We start from the raw sequence: 19,184 nt of genomic DNA on the forward strand, positions 1-19,184 counted from the left end.
TACAGCCAGTTAAAGCCACAGAGCTCCGAGGGAGTTAGAAATACAGTCAGAAGCACTTGGGACGATCCGCAGATAATCTGCAGCCACTTTACATGTCAGTGTTATTTCGTTAATTGAGCAGGATATTGCATTTATTGTTTTATAAACCCAATTCTGTGTTATAGCGGTATTATTTCGTTTTTACCATTTAGATTGCCCCAGTTGTTATGTACTAAGGGTTCTTCTTGCTGACATCTTGCTCTCTTGTACTTCTCTGAGATGAAGCCACTAGCAATTATTGCATAAAGGTAATACAGGAGAAAGCGCCTCTTTTAAGCCTGATGTCTGCCATCAGAACAAGACCAGATTTGCTGCCATTGAAGAAAACATGCAGCAGAGATCTACAGTATGCGCACATACAGTAGACTTCCTATAATCTGGTACCGTTGAGGCTTAGATGGTGATGGTTTATTGGAAATGCCCGACCACTGCACAGTCCTATCCTACCTTCACCGATCCCCGATCCAGTGTCCACATTGCTATAGTGATAGGGTCAACACCGTGCTTATTGTATTTATATTCAAGTTTCTTGAGTTGTTTCTGAGTAACTTCCATAGCCAACCCAAGTGCTTAAATGTTGGCTGTGGAAGCAAGCCTGTCTATGGATGTTGCTTGGGGACAACCAAAGCTGCTTGAATGCAGAGCTCCGTAGCCTGTGCTATGAAGGCACAACTGTGCTTATGCAGCCTGTGCTACCAAGGTGCAACTATGCTTATGGGGCAGTATATTTTGGTGCTGGACAATTGGGTGCCATATTGATGTTTTAATGTATTTCCTGGTAATCCTTATGTTAAAGGAGATACAATCCCTACATTGACCTTTAAAGTTATTCTTACAACCCTTGATTCAAGACTGTTTTTGGGTACCTGAGTTTTTGAATAAAGTTTCAGCGGTGACCTCTTCCTTCAAGGTCTTTCTAAGTCCAGAGTTTCCTCTATTAGAACTGCTTCTAAAAGAAGCCGTGAACCGCGTACGATTCCTCATTAAAACTAAAGTGTAACATTTAGCTAATTAAATACATAGCCACTGTTAATTATTTTGTTACAGCTAATTGATATTCACTGAGATCATGTTCTGCAACCCCATAAATATGATGTTACCTTGTCAGTGTGTATATCAGCAGTGAGCTCTCTGCCAGTGGCATGTTTATGCTGCTTGCTATATAAATATTGCTATGACTTCTATTTTTATTTGGATTTTATTTTGCTTGCTCTGCATTATTTGGGAAATACAAATGTCATTGACCACTTGGTGGATACTACTCAGGTGGATTATTTATATATTTGCAATTCTTGCAATTCCTTTCACAAAATGGAAAACTGTACTTTTTGGCTCTTATTCAACTAGGTTTGTTGTGGTAGAGATTATTTACGCCACTGACACAGTAACAGAGTTAGTCTTATTCAGCTAGGTTTGTTGTGGTAGAGATTATTTACGCCACTGACACAGTAACAGAGTTAGTGTAGCGTACTATTTATGAGACTGTGCTGGAAACATGGAATTTCTTGGTTCAAAGCTTACAGGACAGCCAATCATTCAGTGAGACAGCAAGTGCTTTGCATTTATATGGTCCCAAGTTCTGCACCTTTAATTTAGGAAGATTTGTGATAGCAGGGTTCGAAAGGTCTTAGAGGGCCTTGGCTAGTGGGGGCAGAGAGTACCCATTTAGTTGCCTCTAGGAAGCCCACAACGAGAACTTAAGGTCAACAACCCTACTCTGCTGTTGTTCCCCAGCAACTGTTGTTTTTTTAATTCTCTGCCTCTGAACATGGAGGTTTCATGTTGCTGTTGCAGCCAACAGCCACTGGTAAAGCCTATCCACCATGGATTGTTCTAATACTCTTTAAAGCAGTATTTCCCAAATTGTGGGTCGCAACCCACCAATGACTGTGGGTGGGTTGTGAAACCAACATGCTGGTAGTTGACAAGGAAAATGTATTGAGCCCTATGGAAAGTGAAACTCAGCTGTACATTCATGTTTACTTGTGAATAGGCAAACATGGCTCAGTCATTTCAAAGGGCAGGCCAAGAGGAATACAACGCCACCAGAATGATCCCCATCTGATGAACATGGAGCTCAGAAATGCTCCAGAAGGTGCCCCCCACCATAGTAAAAAGGATAAAAACAAAGGCTTGAGCAGCTGGTAAGGTGAAACTATTTTTCAGTCTTGTAAAGTTAGGTGGGTCCCGATAGAGTGTTGTTTTAAAAAGTGGGTCTCAATGGTAAAATATTTGGAAACCACTGCTTCAAAGCTATCTAAGCTGGTAGTCATTGTCACATTCTGTAGCATAACTTAATTCCATCACTTAAGAACTGTGTGAAAATGTTCCTTCTATTACTTGTCCTGAACTGCAAACGTGCTAAGGCCCATGCCAGGGTGTGTTTTGGGAACTTTAGAGCCAGCAATTCTAAGGATGATTTAAAAATTTATTTTACAGCCCTTGCTTTCCTAAAGGATCTGACTCAGTCCAAGTGGCATGAGTCTATTAAAAAGTTCTGGGGAAGATTGATTCAAGCCACAATTAGCAATAACCATAAGTTATTCTGGGACATTGTCGCTAGAGCTTCCAATAAAGGTATAGGTAAGCCTAATTTGATTTCTAATCACACCTGGCGCCAACATTTTTCGGATCTTTTTTATGATCCGGCGGATGTCTGCAACGGGGGCCCAGAGATTTCTTTCTCTAATTTTGAGGCTTGGCCCGACGTATCGGAAGAGGAAATCCTTGATTTAATTGTAGCCTTAAAGTCGGGCAAGGCTTCGGGGCCTGATGCCATTCCTACCATCTGGCTTAAAGAAGATCCTTCATTCTGGACATCTATTCTCGCCCTGCTTTTTTCATCCATTAATGCCTCTGGTTGTTTCCCTAAAGTTTGGCTTAAAGCCACAGTGATTCCCATTTTTAAAAAAGGTGACCCTAGTAAGCCGGATAACTACAGACCCGTTAGTCTTATCTCTGTAGTTGGTAAGTTGTACGCTAAATTTCTCCTTCAGCGCCTTACCCAATGGATTACCCATTCTAATATCATGGGTATAGAACAAATAGGCTTTAGACAGGGGCAATCCACTTTGGACCATGCCCTTATTCTTCAACATCTAGCACAAAAGTATTCTATTCAAATGAAATCAAAACTTTTTGTCACATTTTTGGACCTTAAAGGGGCTTTTGACAATGTGAATAGAAATCTCTTATGGACAAAACTAGCTAGTATGGGGCTAGATTCTAAACTACTTGCTCTTATTCGGGGCCTATTTTCCAACACATCTGCCCAGGTCAGATACACCCCAGAAGGCAACTATACTGATGGATTCCCCACCAACAAGGGGGTGAAGCAAGGCTGTGTGCTGGCTCCCACACTGTTTAATCTTTATTTAAATGACCTGGCTCCTTCCCTGGCTACTGTTGACGGTCACCCCCCTAGGTTGGGGGATTTGCAGGTTCCAATTTTACTTTACGCTGATGATGCGGTCATTTTATCCCGTTCTAGCCTGGGTCTCAAACGTCTGATCAGTAAGTTACCTGCTAATTGGGTAAGAGGCACTTTTTCAAGTGGGTGCTCCTTTTTTAGCAGGGGGAAAGTAACTGGCCCACCTCACCCCAGCACTGTCTGTTCTAGTGGCTGTCTGTTGGTATTCCTTTGCATCTTTTTAGATTGTGAGCCCTTTTGGGACAGGGAGCCATTTAGTTATTTGATTTTTCTGTAAACTGCTTTGTGAACTTTTAGTTGAAAAGCGGTATATAAATACTGTTAATTAATACTGTTAATAAGTGTATATAATTTTTTTGTGCTAACAAGTTACAAATTAACTATACCAAATCTAAAATTATAGTTTTTGGAAGATCCTGGAGTCCAAGTGTTTGGAGATTCAATGGCCAAATTATAGAACAGGTTAAAACATTTAAATATTTGGGCATTGTTTTTACGTACAATTTAGCATGGACGTCCCATTGTTATATTGGCTCGTTCTCTTGCTAAAGCCTCTTCGCAAGCCATTGTCAGCTTCTTTCACAGTAAAGGTGGCAAGTTTATTCCGGCGGCGTTGAAGGCCTTCAATGCGAAATGCTCCCCCCAATTATTATATAGGGTTCCACTTTGGATTAGGCCATTCAATAATTCACTAGAGCAGATTCAATCAGCTTTCTTAAGAAGCACACTGGGTTTGCCCTGGTGTGTGTCTTATGCGGTGCTCTGTCTTGAATCAGGCCAAATCCAACTAGAAACACTTGCGTGGATTAGAGCGATTAAATTTTGGCTCAAAATATTCTATAATTCTGACCCTAACACTCTTTTATATCACCTCCTTGTTGACCCTTACTTCTCTGATAAACTTTGGAGTGCAAAAATAAAATAATTGGGAGTTGAGCCTGACTTACTTGGTCGTTTGTCCCAAGCCGAGGCTTTTAGGCTCGTTAAAGGGAGACTCCTGGATATTCACTCCTCCAATATTTTATCTGCAGCCAATAAAACTTGTTCACCTTTATTTTATCACTTATCAGTTAAAGTAGGTGAAATTCCCAATTATCTCTATATTTTGGAATGCCCAAAGATTAGAAGGGCCTTTTCTATGGCCCGTTGTAATTCTATTCCATCTTCTGTTCTTTGGGGTAGATTTAATGGCATTCCTTTTCAGGAAAGAATTTGTCCCTGTCCTCAGCGGGCTGTAGAAACGTTAGACCACCTTCTTCTTCATTGTCCGCTTCACAGTGAGGCCAGAAGGTAATGTCTGGCCCTTCAATTTCACCTTAACACCCTTGCTGAGGATTTTGCTAGATTGCAATTTTTATTAACCTCCACTGATTTTGACATTGTCTCTCAGATAGCTAAATTTATCTCACAAGTCGTGGCAACTAATCTGAAGCGTGCCTCTACACTCTGAAGTGTTTGGTTATAGGTGTTATTTGTAGTTTGCTATGTTATGTTTGTGCACTTCTGTATGTTGTTTTTTTTTTTTTTGTATGCTTAATAATGCCTAATAAAAGTGTCTGAATCTACTTGTCCTGAATTTGCTACCAATCAGTTTCAGCGAGTGATTCAAAGTTTAATAGTGACTCTGCCATCATGAGAGGGATAAAACATTTTCTATCCTTTCTCCATACCCTGTCTAATTTCCATGAACCTTGCTCATGTTTCCCCATCATCTTATTTTTCTTAACAAAAAAGCCCCAGTTAGCCTGGACAGAGAAGGTACTCTCTTGATAACTTTGGCTGCCCTTTTTCTACATTTTTCCCACATGGAACTGTACACTAAATGTGACCAATGTGACCAAGACCCCTGTGCTAATTAGAACTTGTTCTATTAGGATGGCCTCTCCCAAACCCAAGCTAGCATTGCTGAAGGAAGTGCCCACTTAGACATGCCTAATAGATAGGTTTCTAGCCTGCCGCATCTGAAAGGTACAATACATGTAACAACCAGTGCTTCTTTTGTAAAAAAAATAGGTGCAGGAACTCACAACTTTTTATTTATTTATTTTTAAACCATTTTTTATACATGCGCATGCGCGCGCGCACACACACACACACACACACACACATCCATCCCGTGTGAGCTCCCTGATAGCAAAAGCACTCCTGCCACAGCTGGAGTGAAACACCCCATTTTTTTTAGGTGGGGAGGTGCTCCATTGGGCTATAGGAAACTCTCTCCATTGGGCTATAGGAAAGCCTATACAGTAGTTAAAGTGTTCAGAACAAATATATAAGGTCTTGAGCCCAGCTGGTGGCCATCAGTGCCTCAAATGTTAGTTCCAAACACTTTGAGCCTAAGAGCTCTGGTGGCTCAATGGATAAACTGCAGGTCTGTGGAGCCAGAGGCTTGGGGTTCAAATCCCTATGAAGAATAATTTTTTTTAGGTGGGAAGGTGCTCCATGGCTGCAAAATATAAAGGTTGGATGCTAGTTGCCAAAAGGGGGGGCCAGTTGAGGCTGCAAAACTTCTCAAAGTTCAGTCCCAGGCAGGCTCTTTTTTGACCTTTATTTTTTTTTAAGTTCCGGTTAGGACTTAACCCACAGTTAAGCTCCTGGAGTGAGCCCCCTGCTGGAGGCTGTGGGTTAAGTCCTACCTGGGACTTAAAAAAAAAAAAAAAAAAAAGGTCAAAAAAGAGCCTGCCTGGGACTGAACTTTGAGGAGTTTTGCAGCCTCAACTGGCCCCCCCTTTTGGCAACTGCATAACAGACCTGCATAACTGTCTGCATAACAGACCTGCAGTTTATCCATTGAGCCACCAGAGCTCTTAGGCTCAAAGTGTTTGGAACTAATACTTGAGGCACTGATAGCCACCAGCTGGGCTGAAGACCTTATATATTAGTTCTGAACACTTTAACAATAGGCTTTCCTATAGCCCAATGGAGAGAGTGCTGGGTTGTGGAGCACAAGGTTGGAGGTTTGAATCTCTCCCTAGCCAGCAGTGTGGAGCGGGGTGGTGCAGGCAGGGGAAAAAAGGTGGGGGCAAGGAGGAGGGGGAAAAAGGGGGTGGGGCGGGGCGGTGCAGGCAGGGGGAAAAAAAGGTGGGGGCAGAGAGGAGGGGGAAAAAAGGTGCTGGTGCGTTCCATGACAAAAAAAGCCCTGGTAACAACACTACAACAAATGAAATATAATTAGAAAATAAAATAGCCTTTAAAACACTGAAATGTAACCTTATTCTATTGTTTGCTTAACAGTAGCCAGTTTAAAATTGATTATCTTCCATAAAGGGCAGGACTCCATGCATGGCACTGAACCAAGTAATGGAAGTCAAGGATCTGACTTTGTATGTACATATTTTTAGACATACACTGACGTGTGTTCACATCTTCTGCCAACATGAGGATAGATGTATAAAGGGGAGAAGTTCCACATTCCTCCTGTATCACTTACATGGCTTGATGTGTTTACTGCTATTATCAGGTAGACCTGTTTCTGATTGAGAGGTATAGAAATATTCCTTCAGCCTTGGGTTGCACTTTCTCTGTGTGGTGGGAGTGTGCTAGCAGTTTGGGTGTCCTCATGAGTGTCATTTTATAGATGATTTGTGTATATTAAAAATAGTGCTTGATATTTTTGTGAAGCATTCTATTTGGCAAGTTGTCAGTGCCTCCCTACTCATTCATGTCAGTTCACTTGCTTGTTTAACTGCTGTCTCTTGACTTTCTTATGAATAGATTAGGCTCTGGTTTCGCATCATTCACCTTGGGTGCCCTTTGGGGAGAAAGGCGGAATATAAATCTAATAAATAATAATAATCTCCCTGTCTTGCTCAATTGGCTACAGATTGAGGTTTGGTGCTGGTTTTCATTCCTGTGTTCTAAGTGCCATTCCTAAATGAAGAACATTGTAAATGGGGCCCAAGGAACGGTTCTTACACTTTTTGCACACATGAACCTGTAGGGGTTTACACACATCTTCAGTGTTTGGAATATTAGATAAGTGGTCTTTACTGAGTCAAAAGCCTTGTAAAGCATCTATCCCACAGCACCTCATTATCTTCCTCCAGTGGCTTCAGCCACCACAAATCAATTTCTTTTCATCTTTCTTCAGGAATGCATTCTTTTCTTAACATGAAATGGCCAGATAGACCAACAGGAGCCAGGAGATGCCATCAGAATTAAGATGTGCTCATCAACATGACAGTTACCAGAGCTAACCTGGGCCAGCTTGACTGTTCTGAGCATTAACCACATTCACTCCATTACATTGGGTGCCAGTGACATCAGCAAGGGAGGAAGGAAATTCCACTAAACTTTCTTCTGTGGGCATCCTAAATGTCATCAAGTCACTGTGACCTTCAGCATAGGGTGGACTTGTAGGGTGAAATACCAACCTGTGGAAGCCTGTCTCTACTGAAATGGAAAATAGCTTTAGTCAGATAAGCTTGTCAGCTACTCTAAAGTTATAAATGGTAGAAAGGTGGGAAATGAATCTATTTTCCAAGTTACAATGATATCCCTCTGTGTTAATACTTGGGCCAAATACCCAAAGCCTGTTTTGATGCTCATTAGGACCAGCACCTGCTCAGTGTCCCATTTGAAACAACCTGTGAGTTGATGGACAGAGCCCTGAGTGTAGGCTGGTTCACACTTGCATGCTCATCATGCAAGTATTTACGGTCACTGCAGTATTTACGGTTGACTCACATGAATGAATAGGGCCAGCCCAGAACACTGCTGAGAGAACTTTCACAGCTCCTTCGATCTGGTGCTTGTTTCAGTGAAGTCAATTCCCCTGGCTATCGTGCTGAGCAGTTCAGTGATGAAATTGTATGGAGGATTCTGGCTTATGTCATACTAGGGGGTGCGCACGCACCCACATGTGTGTGTTCATGTTCTACTTTTTAAAGTTTAGTCCCTTTTAATTTCCTTTCTGCCATTCTTGTTCCACAGCAGTGAATTTGTTGCTTTTGTTTCCTTCTGAGAGAATCTGGCAATTGCTTTTAATTGATTTGGTGGAGAGAATTTGTTTGCAATCAGGTACCTTGCAGCCTCCCCAGGCACTTATTATGCATAGCTGACCTTTTTGTGTTTCCTAGAGCTATGAATTGTTGGAAATTCAAATTACTTTCTGACTTTTTCTGTCTGTCTATTGATTTCTAAAACTCTCTTGTGGTTAAGGGATAGGGAAAGACTATACTGATAGGAGCATATTAGGTCTGAAATCCATATGCTTCAGTGGTCCTTGTTTACGAGGGACAGTCCTGATGTTCTTGTACCTGCTGTTGCTTAACCACTACCCCGTCCGTCTTCAAAGACTTCTAAGACAACTCCCAGTCAGGAAACTCCCCAAGAGCACAAGTCCTCTTATTGAACTGGTTGAAGACCAGGAAACAGAGAGTTGGTGTCAATGGGCAATTTTTCATAATGGAGAGAGGTGAAAAGTGGTATGCCCCAAGGATTGGTCTTGGGGCTGATGTTTTTCAACGTATTTATAAATGACCTGGAGTTGGGGATAAGCAGTGAGATGGCCAAGTTTGTGGCTGCCACTAAATATTCCCGGATGGTGATATCTAGAATGGATTGTGAAAAACTTCAGAATTGAGTGTCAGGAGAGTTAGAACACATTTCTTCACCCAGAACGTAATTAATCTGTGCAACTCCTTGCCACTGGATGTGGTGATGGCACTTGGCCTAGATACTTTTAAGAGGGCAGATTTATGGAAGAAATGTCCGTCACTGGTTACAATTCATGATGACTGTATGTCACCTTAAGTTTTTAGAGGTTATCTCTGAATGCTTGATGCAACCATCAAGTGGCAAGTGGTTCAAGATGCAACCAGAGTGGCAACAGGATACAGGTACTTTGTTGTCTTGAGTGCTTCCTGAGGCATCTGATGAGCCACTGTGAGATACAGGAAGCTGAATTAGACAAGCCCTTGTCCTGATCTAGCAGGGCTCTTCTTAATGAAGGAGTGATGGATGCCTTTTGAAAATGCTGTGGTGAGTTTTGCCATTCATCAAATTTCAGCTGCCTCTCCCAGATCTCTAGATGTTGAATCTCTAAGTGACAGGTGGATGCGTCTCCCCACTAGTCACATTTTAAGTATGTGTGAGGGGGCACAAAGGCACCATATCCTGCCTAGTCAGGCACTTAACTGCAGTCAGTGGTGCTCATTCAAACTTTTAACACTGTGTAGAACCTTTTAGTGTAATTTTGAACCCTCCTTCTTTTTTCCTGTTTCTGAATCATACTTTTGCTGCATCTCGCAGATAAAGAAAAGTTTTCAGCATTGTATAATAGTGGTCAGTGGAGGCAACACTGATCCTTGGTGCAAGAATATGGAATAGCAAATACATGGGAGAACCCTTTGAGTGGAACTCTGGCATTCTTTCTGTTGTAGCCAGTCAGCAGCCTCCAGGAAATCTGCCATAAACAGAGAAATTGAAGGCAGTTGCCCTTCCATGTTTGTTCCCAGCATGCTGCCAGAAGCATACTGTCGCTGGACATGGCAACTCCATTTAGCTATCATGGCTTGTAGCTGCAGCTAGACTGTCCATAAGAATGTCCCTGTTATTCCCATCCTCTGTAGAACACTGAAGTGTAGATAAACCTTTTAAGCATGTAAAGTGATTGTGGAGAGAAATATTAGCAAAATGGTGAACTGAGTCAAATTAGAAATGTTTATTATTATTTTGTAGGTGTTATATAGACTTTTTAAGAAAGACTGCTTGCAAGTTTGCAGTCTAATAGGCACAATGCAAAAAGAAAAAGAGATGTGGAGAAAGAAAGGACGCATATGAAATCCTTCTGTAATGACCAGGTGGGGTGGCCACTGAAGAGGTCATACTGGGAGAAGCCAGTTGGCAAGTGGTCCCTGAGCAGATGGGAGCAGGTTGTGCTCTCTCCCCTCTTTGCCCTGAGATTTTCATTTTACTACAGCTCTGATTTTTGCTAGTTGTGTTTTCAGCCCCAGATACTGGGGTCCTGTAGTCTGACTGTGAGTGAGTGAGTGAGTGAGAGAGAGAGAGAGAGAGAGAGAGATTTGGTTTCCAAATTTCCTGATAAAGTGATAAAGGTGGCTATAATTGTGTTTGGATAAGTATGCTGCACATTTTATGGTTCTGTTTCAATCCTATTTGCTTCACAAATTTACAGTTTTATCTGTTTTCTGGATTAACATGCTTCCAGGAGATGGACATTAAGGTAAGCAGTAAAGTCAGAATTCCAATAACAGAAATAGAATGTACATCATGTGTAGCCAAAGCTGCCTGCAGATGGCCAACCTGTCCAGGTGGTGCATGGGGGCAAGGGCACAAAGACGTGGTTCCAGTACCATATATTTAAGTAATAGGAAGGCATGGTTTTTAGCCTCCCCAGTTGTGCAATAAGGCCAAAAGTTCAGAATCTTAATAGCTTTGTCAGTCTGGGAGCAAGAGGGAAGGCCCGTAACTAAGAGTAGAGCCCACACTTACATGTTTTAAGTTCTCAGATTTGATCTTCAGAATTTTCAGTTGACAGATTTCTGGTGGCAGCCCAGGAGAAAACTTCTGCCTGAGTCCTGGGAAAGCTTCTGCCAGTCACAGAAGATATTGCAGGGCTAGATGGCTCAATGGACTGACTGCGAATGTGGCAGTCACTTATGAGAGATACAGCAGTTGTTGAGAGAGTTCTGTAGTGAACAACAGAACCAGAGGAGAGACCAAAGTGGCGCAGATTCAGTTTGCAAAATGTTTCAGAACAAGTAAACAAAATGTTTTCCAAAGTATGATTTAGGCTCTGAAGATCTTGAAATGGACTCATTTGACTAAAATGGCAGTGAACTGTTCAGAAAGAGAAGCTTGTGGCTTTTCCCTGGCAACATCCTGTGTTTCCTTCAGGAGAGCTGCCTCGCACTTTGAACATGCCGGTGTAGGAACATGTAGGTGTAGGAATGTTTACTAGATGCACTCTGCATTCGAAATTAGGTTCTCAGATTGCTATATAGGCAAATTTGGTGCAACATTAAGGTTTTGGTATGTTTGTTGGCCTTACTTTGGCAGTATGATTTAGCAGCCGTGAGGAGTAAAGTTTCATTTTTCCTTCACTACTCATGTTACTGCCAGGATAGATGAACGGGAGTGGTGAATTTCATCATGAGAGATGCTTAGCTGAAATGGGCCCATGAAAATCAGGAAACTTGCTTGATAATGATCAATAATTGACCATGACATTCTGGTTATTTTCAGCTTGAGATGAAACTTCACTAGTATCCTTGAGATGAAATGCTCAATGTCATCCTTGACAACCATTCCACTATCAAGGACTGTTCTTTGCAAGCCTCTATAGCCTGTTAAGGACAGGAATAAAGTTCCTTCCTTGATCAGCAGTGGAGGAGACTGTTTGTGAGGCCAAATATTATTCAAAGATGGAAATCTTTAGTTGGAAATCTGTGAGGATGTATTTGTCTCTCTCTGTCTCTGACCTAAATCACATAAATGAAAACTTTCCAAAGTTATTGAGGGCCCAGTCCTATCTAACTTTCTAGCACCAATGCAGCCATGCAAATGGGACATGTGTTGCATCCTGTGATGGGAAAGGCAGTCATGGAGGCCTCCTCAAGGCAGAGGCATAGCTAGGTCATTTGACAACCGGGGCCCATAAACTTTTGTCATCACACATAGCATAATTAATTATCTTATTATTAATTAATAATAAATATTAATTATTTTAATTAATTAACTGATTCACATTTTTATACCACCCTTCCTCTAAGCAGCTCAGGGTGGTGTACATGGTTCCTCCCCTTATTTTGTTCTCACAACAACCCTGTGAGGTAGGTGAGACTGAGAGAGTAATAGTCATGACATGAAATGAATAATAATAATGGCCAGAAAATGAATGCAGTGAATATTTCCCCACAAGCAGTGGATGAAATTCTGCATCAAATGGTGTATAACATGATGGTATTATTGCTAAAAGCCATGATTACCAGAATTTTGGTCACTAGGTTGTCACCCCCCCCCCCCCATGTCTCATTGGCCTGTTTTGAGTTAAGGCAGTGGTTCTCAAACTTTTAACACTGGGGCCCACTTTTTAGAATGACAATCTATCCAGGACCCACCGGAAGTGATGTCATGGCTGGAAGTGACATCATTAAGCAAAATAAAATAATTATAAATAATTAAATTAAAGAAAAACAGACAATTAAATAAGGGAAAGCCAGCCCTGTTTCACCAAGTGAATTTTCTCTGTAACCTGCCTGCAATGACACCCCCCCCACACACAAAAAAATCAGTGAGATTTTCAGCCCTTCCCAGTGTCCACCTTACCAGCTCAAGCCTCTGTTTTATTCTTGGGGGGGGGGGTGCTGCCTCCTGGAGCATTTGTTGAGCTCCACTTTCATCGGATTGGGACCATGCAGCTAGCGTTGCATTCCCCTTTGCCTGACTTGACCAGCAGTCAAGGTATGTTGGCGAGTGAACGAGACCATGTGGCTTACTTTTGCTTTCCATAGGGCTCAATACATTCATCTGCTTGGAAGGAGGGACCTGCTTCTTGGGTGTTTTGGGGGGCTGCTTTCATTGGATAGGAACCATTCTGGTGTCGTTGGATTCCTCTCAGCCTGCCCTTTCCAATGCACTAAGGCAAGTTCGCCTACTCATGAGTAAACACGCGATATGGCTTAGTTGCACTTTCCATAGGGCTCCATGCATTTTTTTGTTCCCTGTTTTTTGGCCATAAGGTTTGATGGAAAGGGAATATTTTACCCCCGTATTTTGCATTGCATTCTGCAGGAAATTCCACATCCAGCGGTATATAGCATGATGGGGTTAGTCGTAACCTCGTGAAGTTAGCAGTGTTGGGTCATTTGTGGTGTCACCCCTCCCAAGGCTGGTACCTGGGGCGGACCGCCCCCCCGCCCCTCACTAGCTACCGCCACTGCCTCAAGGTAAGGAAATATTTTTCCCTTACTTTGGGGCTGATTTGAGGCTGCATTGATACTGGAAGTTTGGATAGGATTGGCCCTAATGGTAGTTTCTTGGAACTAGCTTGTGTTTTAAAGGGGAAAAAAAATTATCCAAATGTATGGCTGCAAGGGTTTGAGTAGTAGGCATTTCATACTAGGGACTTCTATGGTAGGGAGTGCTTGTCTTACACCTGCACCAGAGTGACAGCTTGAAACTTGAGGAAAGTGCTCATCTGGTGTTGGCTGCATTGCAGTGCCACTGCTGTAGATGGCTGAAGGGTAGTACTGCAGTTATCAGCCTAGCAGGGTTTGTTTGATATTTGTTGGATTTGGCATCTGACCAAACACTGGCAGTTCAGGAGTTTGCGTGCAGATCTTTACAATGCTTATTTCAGGAATTTTATTAATTGTGCTGACCACCTCAGCTTTAGTTTGAAAACCTTGGCGATCCACAGGGCTGATCTATCACCAAAGAATTAATTCTAGCCCTACTTTGCCTGACGCTCTCTTATGACTCTTTCAAGATTTATTTGGATGAACTGCGACACAGCTGTTGAGCAAACAGGGAAGTACAATGGGCAAGCACTTAACATTCTCAATGCGCTAATCATGTTCTTATTTGTATACTATTTTGGCAAAATTGTGCAGGCTGCAGGCTTCACTCTATGTGAAGAGTCAAAGGGCACAATTTATATCAGACTTTTGCTTTAGTGGTGTAACTTTTTCTTGATCCAGTTGTCTCTTTGTGTGTGTAATTCTTTTTTTAGGCCAAGCAGCTGGAAGAGAAAGACAGCGAGCTGAAGAAGCATGATGCTTACTATAAAGAGCAGCTGTCTCGCCTGGAAGAGAGGGTAAGGGCATTTATTCTGTTTTAATGAAGGCGCTTGCTATTAATTCCTGAGACTAGCTTAGTTTTAAATATGTGTGGTGGAGGAGGAAGCACTTTAGAAACAGTGAAGCTAGTTCACTATGGAAAGATGTTGCACTCTTAGGGTTGCTTAAAACACTCTGGGTCAGGGGTGGCCAAACTTGCTTAATGTAAGAGCCACATATGATAAACTTCAGACATTTGAGAGCTTTAAGAGAGATGTTTGAGAGCTGCAATATTTAAGGAGCATTAAAATTCTTGCTTTTTAATCCAGTGGGTTCTCATTTTATACCCAGTAAATAATTATAAAGCTTGAAATTTTTTTTATTTACGTCTTATATTAATTGTGATGTAAAAAGAATTTCAGTCAGTATATTGACTCAGGATACTGAGGCATCATAGGAGCCTCTGAAGGGGCTGCTGAGAAGGTTTACTTAGCAGTAGTTCATCTTCTTCTTCTTGGTTGTTGATACCCTTCTTCTTTTTCCCCAACTAACTGGGAAACAAAGAAACAAAGAAATGGGAAACAAAAAACAAAGGTTTTGAGCATAGCTGCTGTCTCTGGAGGTACATGCAGACCAAAAGTTGAAAAGCCCTGGTCTAGGCTGTAGGCAAAGGGGAGTACAGCCTTCTCTTATGGTGATTCACATGTTGCTTATTCATTTTGTTCCCTGTCCTGAGATTTGTTCCCTGTCCTGAGACTTTGGCTTTTTGGTAATGCAGCAGGAAATTTCTTATTTATGCACATTTTTGACAGTGCCAAGTATTCAACAATGATACCAGAGTCTAGAGACTTGTATTAATGAACAAATTAGCATTGCAGCTTAGAGTTTTTTGTGGAGTTATCAAAAAAGACATATTCCTTCATCAGTAGTTTTCTTTCATAATGCCATTCGAATATGCATCCTACTATGCATCACTTTGCAGAGGCCATCTTACATTTTAGAAGAATGTTTTTGCATAATAACCAGATATTGATCTTTTTTTTGTTCTTGTATTTGCTCACCAGGAGGGTATAGATAGTTATTTCTTTTCTCCTAGCTTTTAAATTTTTTTCTCTATGGTTTTGTTTGCAGCCATAAGTGTACATTTTTTTAAAAGGCTGTTACAGTGAGATAGGCTACCCCTGTTGTTGACCTGTAGCAGTTATTGCTGCTGAGATAGGTCTCCCCTGTTGATAGACCTCCTCTGTACAGTGAGACAGACCTCCCCTGTTGTTGGTCTGCACTAATAGCATGATACATTTAAGGCAGCTGAAAACTGCTGAATTGTGAGCTAGCATTTGAATTTCACTGTATTCTTTTTTAGGCTCCTTGTTAAACAGTCAAATATGGAAGGGAAAAAAGCATTGCTGGTAGAGCGCATGGCAAAATCTTAGTTTGCAGAAATTTAAGATGGTGATTTGTTAATCATGGAATGCTAGACTTGGAAAGAAACCATGGAGTCCAACCCTCTGCTCAGTGCAGGCAACCATAGTATCCCTGACAAGTGGCCATACAGCCTCTACTTGAAAATCTTAGTGAGGGACAGCCCGCAACTGCACAAGGCAGATTGTTCCAGTGCCGGAAGTTAAGAAATTCTTCCTCATGTCTATCATAAATCTAGGCTAATTTTCCTGTAGACTACTTTGAGTAGATTGTCCAGTCCGAAATAACACAGGTGCATCCAAATATATGAAGATGAAAAGGGAATGGCCACTTCCCTCTTGAAAACAGAAGAGTGTTACTGGCATGCTTCTTTTGGGGGGGGGGGGGAATGGACACATTTGGATGCATCTCTACATCTAGAATTGAACAGAATAAACAAAAATAAAAGATTGACCATGTAATAAAAACCAGAATTGTTCATATGAAGTGTGTAGAGACCATCTTGGTCAGTACTCTCTGCTGCAGTTAGTATTGAATCTGCAGAATCTCAGGCAGAGGGAAAGTTTTTCCCAGTGCTGCTAATGAAGATCCTTTTAAGTGAAGATGCTGGAGATTGAACCTGGGACGTTCTGCTTGCAAAGCAAGTGTCTATTATTGATCTATGCCTGTTCCCCTAATATCAGTCAATCAAAACTGTGCCAGTTAGTTGACTATCAAGTGTATGCTGCCTCTGAGCATGCTTTTTGATGGTCACTCATTGATATGACTGCTCTTTATGAATTCATGTAGCTTGATGTACAGGTCAAGGTTTGGCCCCAGGGTATGAGAAGTGATAATAGACCCAGGTAGTATGTTCCGAATATACTCTCAGCACCACTAAGTAAAGAATGTTCTGTCAAAGGAAGAGGATTGCGATTGGGTAGCCCTCAAAACAAAAAGGTAGCAAGCATTGGTCATGTTGGCAAATAATTCTAGCTAAATTCTAAACTGATTTCTGGATAAAGCTTCTCGGTTCCTGTTAAGAGGTATTTGTGTTTATTATATCACTGTCAGTGCACCCTAGTATAATTAATTAGTTCTTTTTATTAGCTTCTCCCCTCAATTAGCAGTTCCATATTCATGTTTTTCTATGTAGCAGAGATGCCACCTCAGTCATTGATAATAAAGGGAGACAACAATAAAACAGATTAGTGTCAGCACGGTATCTCTTTCTAGAACAGCATTGTTATACATATTCACTGCCAGATGACATCTGTTGCTTTGAAAATATTCCAGAAGATGGAGTGAAGATGCACCAATCTTCTTTAGTGTGCACCACTGGTAGCTGGAGCATGAAAACATAAACCAGTTCACAAGGCAATCCACTTAATCAATACATTAGGTTTAATTACAAACCCCCTCAAACTCCGTGATACGTCAAAGGAAAAGAGAAATTCCCTAACTAACTGCTGGTATTTGTAGGTCAGTAATGACATAAAGTTTTGAGTTACTGCACATTCCACAGCAGCTAAGCAAGATGGAATAGTTTAACAGAAGAGTTAAAGAATAACCTTCCTATACAATATAACTGCTGAGGCTATAAAGTTGTTATTTAAGAGTTTCTCACATTAGTTTTCAAGAGAGAGATTCATTCATCAGTACTAAAGGGACACTTTCTTCTTCAGTCCCAGAGAACTGAAGAATGATTCAATTCTCCTGATTCATGTTGATATCCACTCTTTCACTACCGGCTCAATAGCAGAGGATGCAGGTTTTGCTTTTCTTCTTTAAATGTTGAAGAAAGCCTACTAACTGATGGTATAAAAGCAAAAATCTAATGCAGTTGGAGCCCATAGTGGGCTAATTGCCTTTCTTGTATGGGAAGTGGCAGCTCAATGGGAAAATAGATTGAAATAATGATGACCTAAAAGTCAGAAACACTCGCTTTTCCTCCAGCAGGAGATCTCAGCAGAACTCTTCCAGATACTGCATCATTATGTTGCATTGTTACTTCATTTCCAAAGTGCAGATGTTAAAAAATTGAAGATAACCTGTTGTCTTCATTACCCAGTCCCGTCCCCACGCCCCTGCTCTGGCATATTTAATTATTGTGCCCATGCTGTTGAGACAGAACTCGTCTGTGTTTCAAGCACTTGTGTCAGAATTTGTGTTATTAAAGCAAGCATCATTCCCTGGATAATTTGCTGGGTTTAGATCTGGAAGATCTGGGTTTCAGTCAGAGTTGCTAAACACCTTGTCTCCAGTGCTGAGTAGCAGAGGTCCTCCCTCCCATCTAGAACTGGCAGACCTGGAATGAAAATGCTGTGCTAAAAACAGGGAAGAGGACAACAACCAGCACAAAGCCACCTGCCATTTAATAAGCCTTAAATGTCTCAAGCAATAAAGACAGTATAATGAAGACCCCAATGTAACATGCAGAAGCTCATCATGAGTATTGGCATTCCAGAATTAGCTCCCATTTCGTTATGGCTAATCATATTACAGTGTGCAATATATATGTGTAATAAAGATGTCATAGAATAAAGCAAGTGTATCCTCTGTCTATAATGGACCGAAAATCCACGGATGAAATACATAGTAAATTATATACTTGCATTTGTGTGACTCATTCAGAAGTATATTCCATTAATTTCATTAGCATTTACTGCCAAGTAAGTATACAAAGAACTGCAGCCATAATAATGCAGTATATGTCATCAGTCTTCCACCAAGAAATCCACGAAGAAAAGGTCAACACCCTTCCAAACCAATGCTATTTCCATGTCTGAGATTATGAGAACTATTGGGATGAGATGAGAACACAACATTCAAGTGGAACTGGTGCTTGTGAAGGAAGAGAATTCTGAAAACTTTTGGACGTTTCGTCATGCTGTCTTCTCAGCTTCATCTACCTCACCGGGTTGTTGTGAGGACCAAAGGAGGGAACTGTGTATGCCACCTTCAGCTCCTTGGAGGAAGGGTGGTATAAAAATGTGAAAATAAATACTAGAACTCCAGGGGTCCAGCACCTCTGGGACCTAGATGGTACTGAATTATTGGATATGCCAGACAGACTATCAGGAAGTGCTATCTTGCCCTTGATGAACCCCAGTTCTAGCATCCCTGTTGCTGTAGTGAGGGGGTTACTACCAAGCTGCTCAGGTTGTCCCTGAGCAGCTTCCGTAGTCTGTCTTGGCAATGCCATTGCTGAACCAGGTGCCTGCGTAGTCAGAGTTCACTCCTGAACTGGAGATGCTCATGGACTGTGTAGATGCCAACTATCAAAAACACTGAACAATTGGGTGCCAGACAATTGGAGTTTTACTGTAGTAAGGAAGCACCCACTAATTGATGGCGTGTAGAATAGAAACATGGATATACAGAGAATTGGTAGTTAAGTAGTTGGAGTGAATGCCAGATTGAGTGTCCCTTCCTAGCTGACTTTGCCTGTGAGCTCCTTCCTTATCTCTGTTTCTTAGAACCCTCACGTAAATCCTTTGCCACATCTGCCTTCTTACCTCAGGTCACTGTCTCCTTTACCCTTTGCTCCATGATTGAAAGATGTCCGCAGA

At 41.6% G+C, this 19,184-nt stretch overlaps 1 protein-coding gene across 1 annotated transcript in view; it reads left to right on the forward strand.

The window, feature by feature from the left end:
- CHCHD3 (coiled-coil-helix-coiled-coil-helix domain containing 3) overlaps positions 1 to 19,184 on the forward strand; it is a 299,145-nt gene that overhangs the window by 160,646 nt on the left and 119,315 nt on the right. Inside the window, exon 5 of the mRNA XM_066634407.1 lies at positions 14,166 to 14,249. Within this exon, the coding sequence (XP_066490504.1) occupies positions 14,166 to 14,249 (84 nt within the window). The remainder of the gene's footprint in view (positions 1 to 14,165; positions 14,250 to 19,184) is intronic.

This window comes from Tiliqua scincoides, chromosome 7 (genome assembly GCF_035046505.1).
Source record: "Tiliqua scincoides isolate rTilSci1 chromosome 7, rTilSci1.hap2, whole genome shotgun sequence".
NCBI lineage: Eukaryota > Metazoa > Chordata > Lepidosauria > Squamata > Scincidae > Tiliqua > Tiliqua scincoides.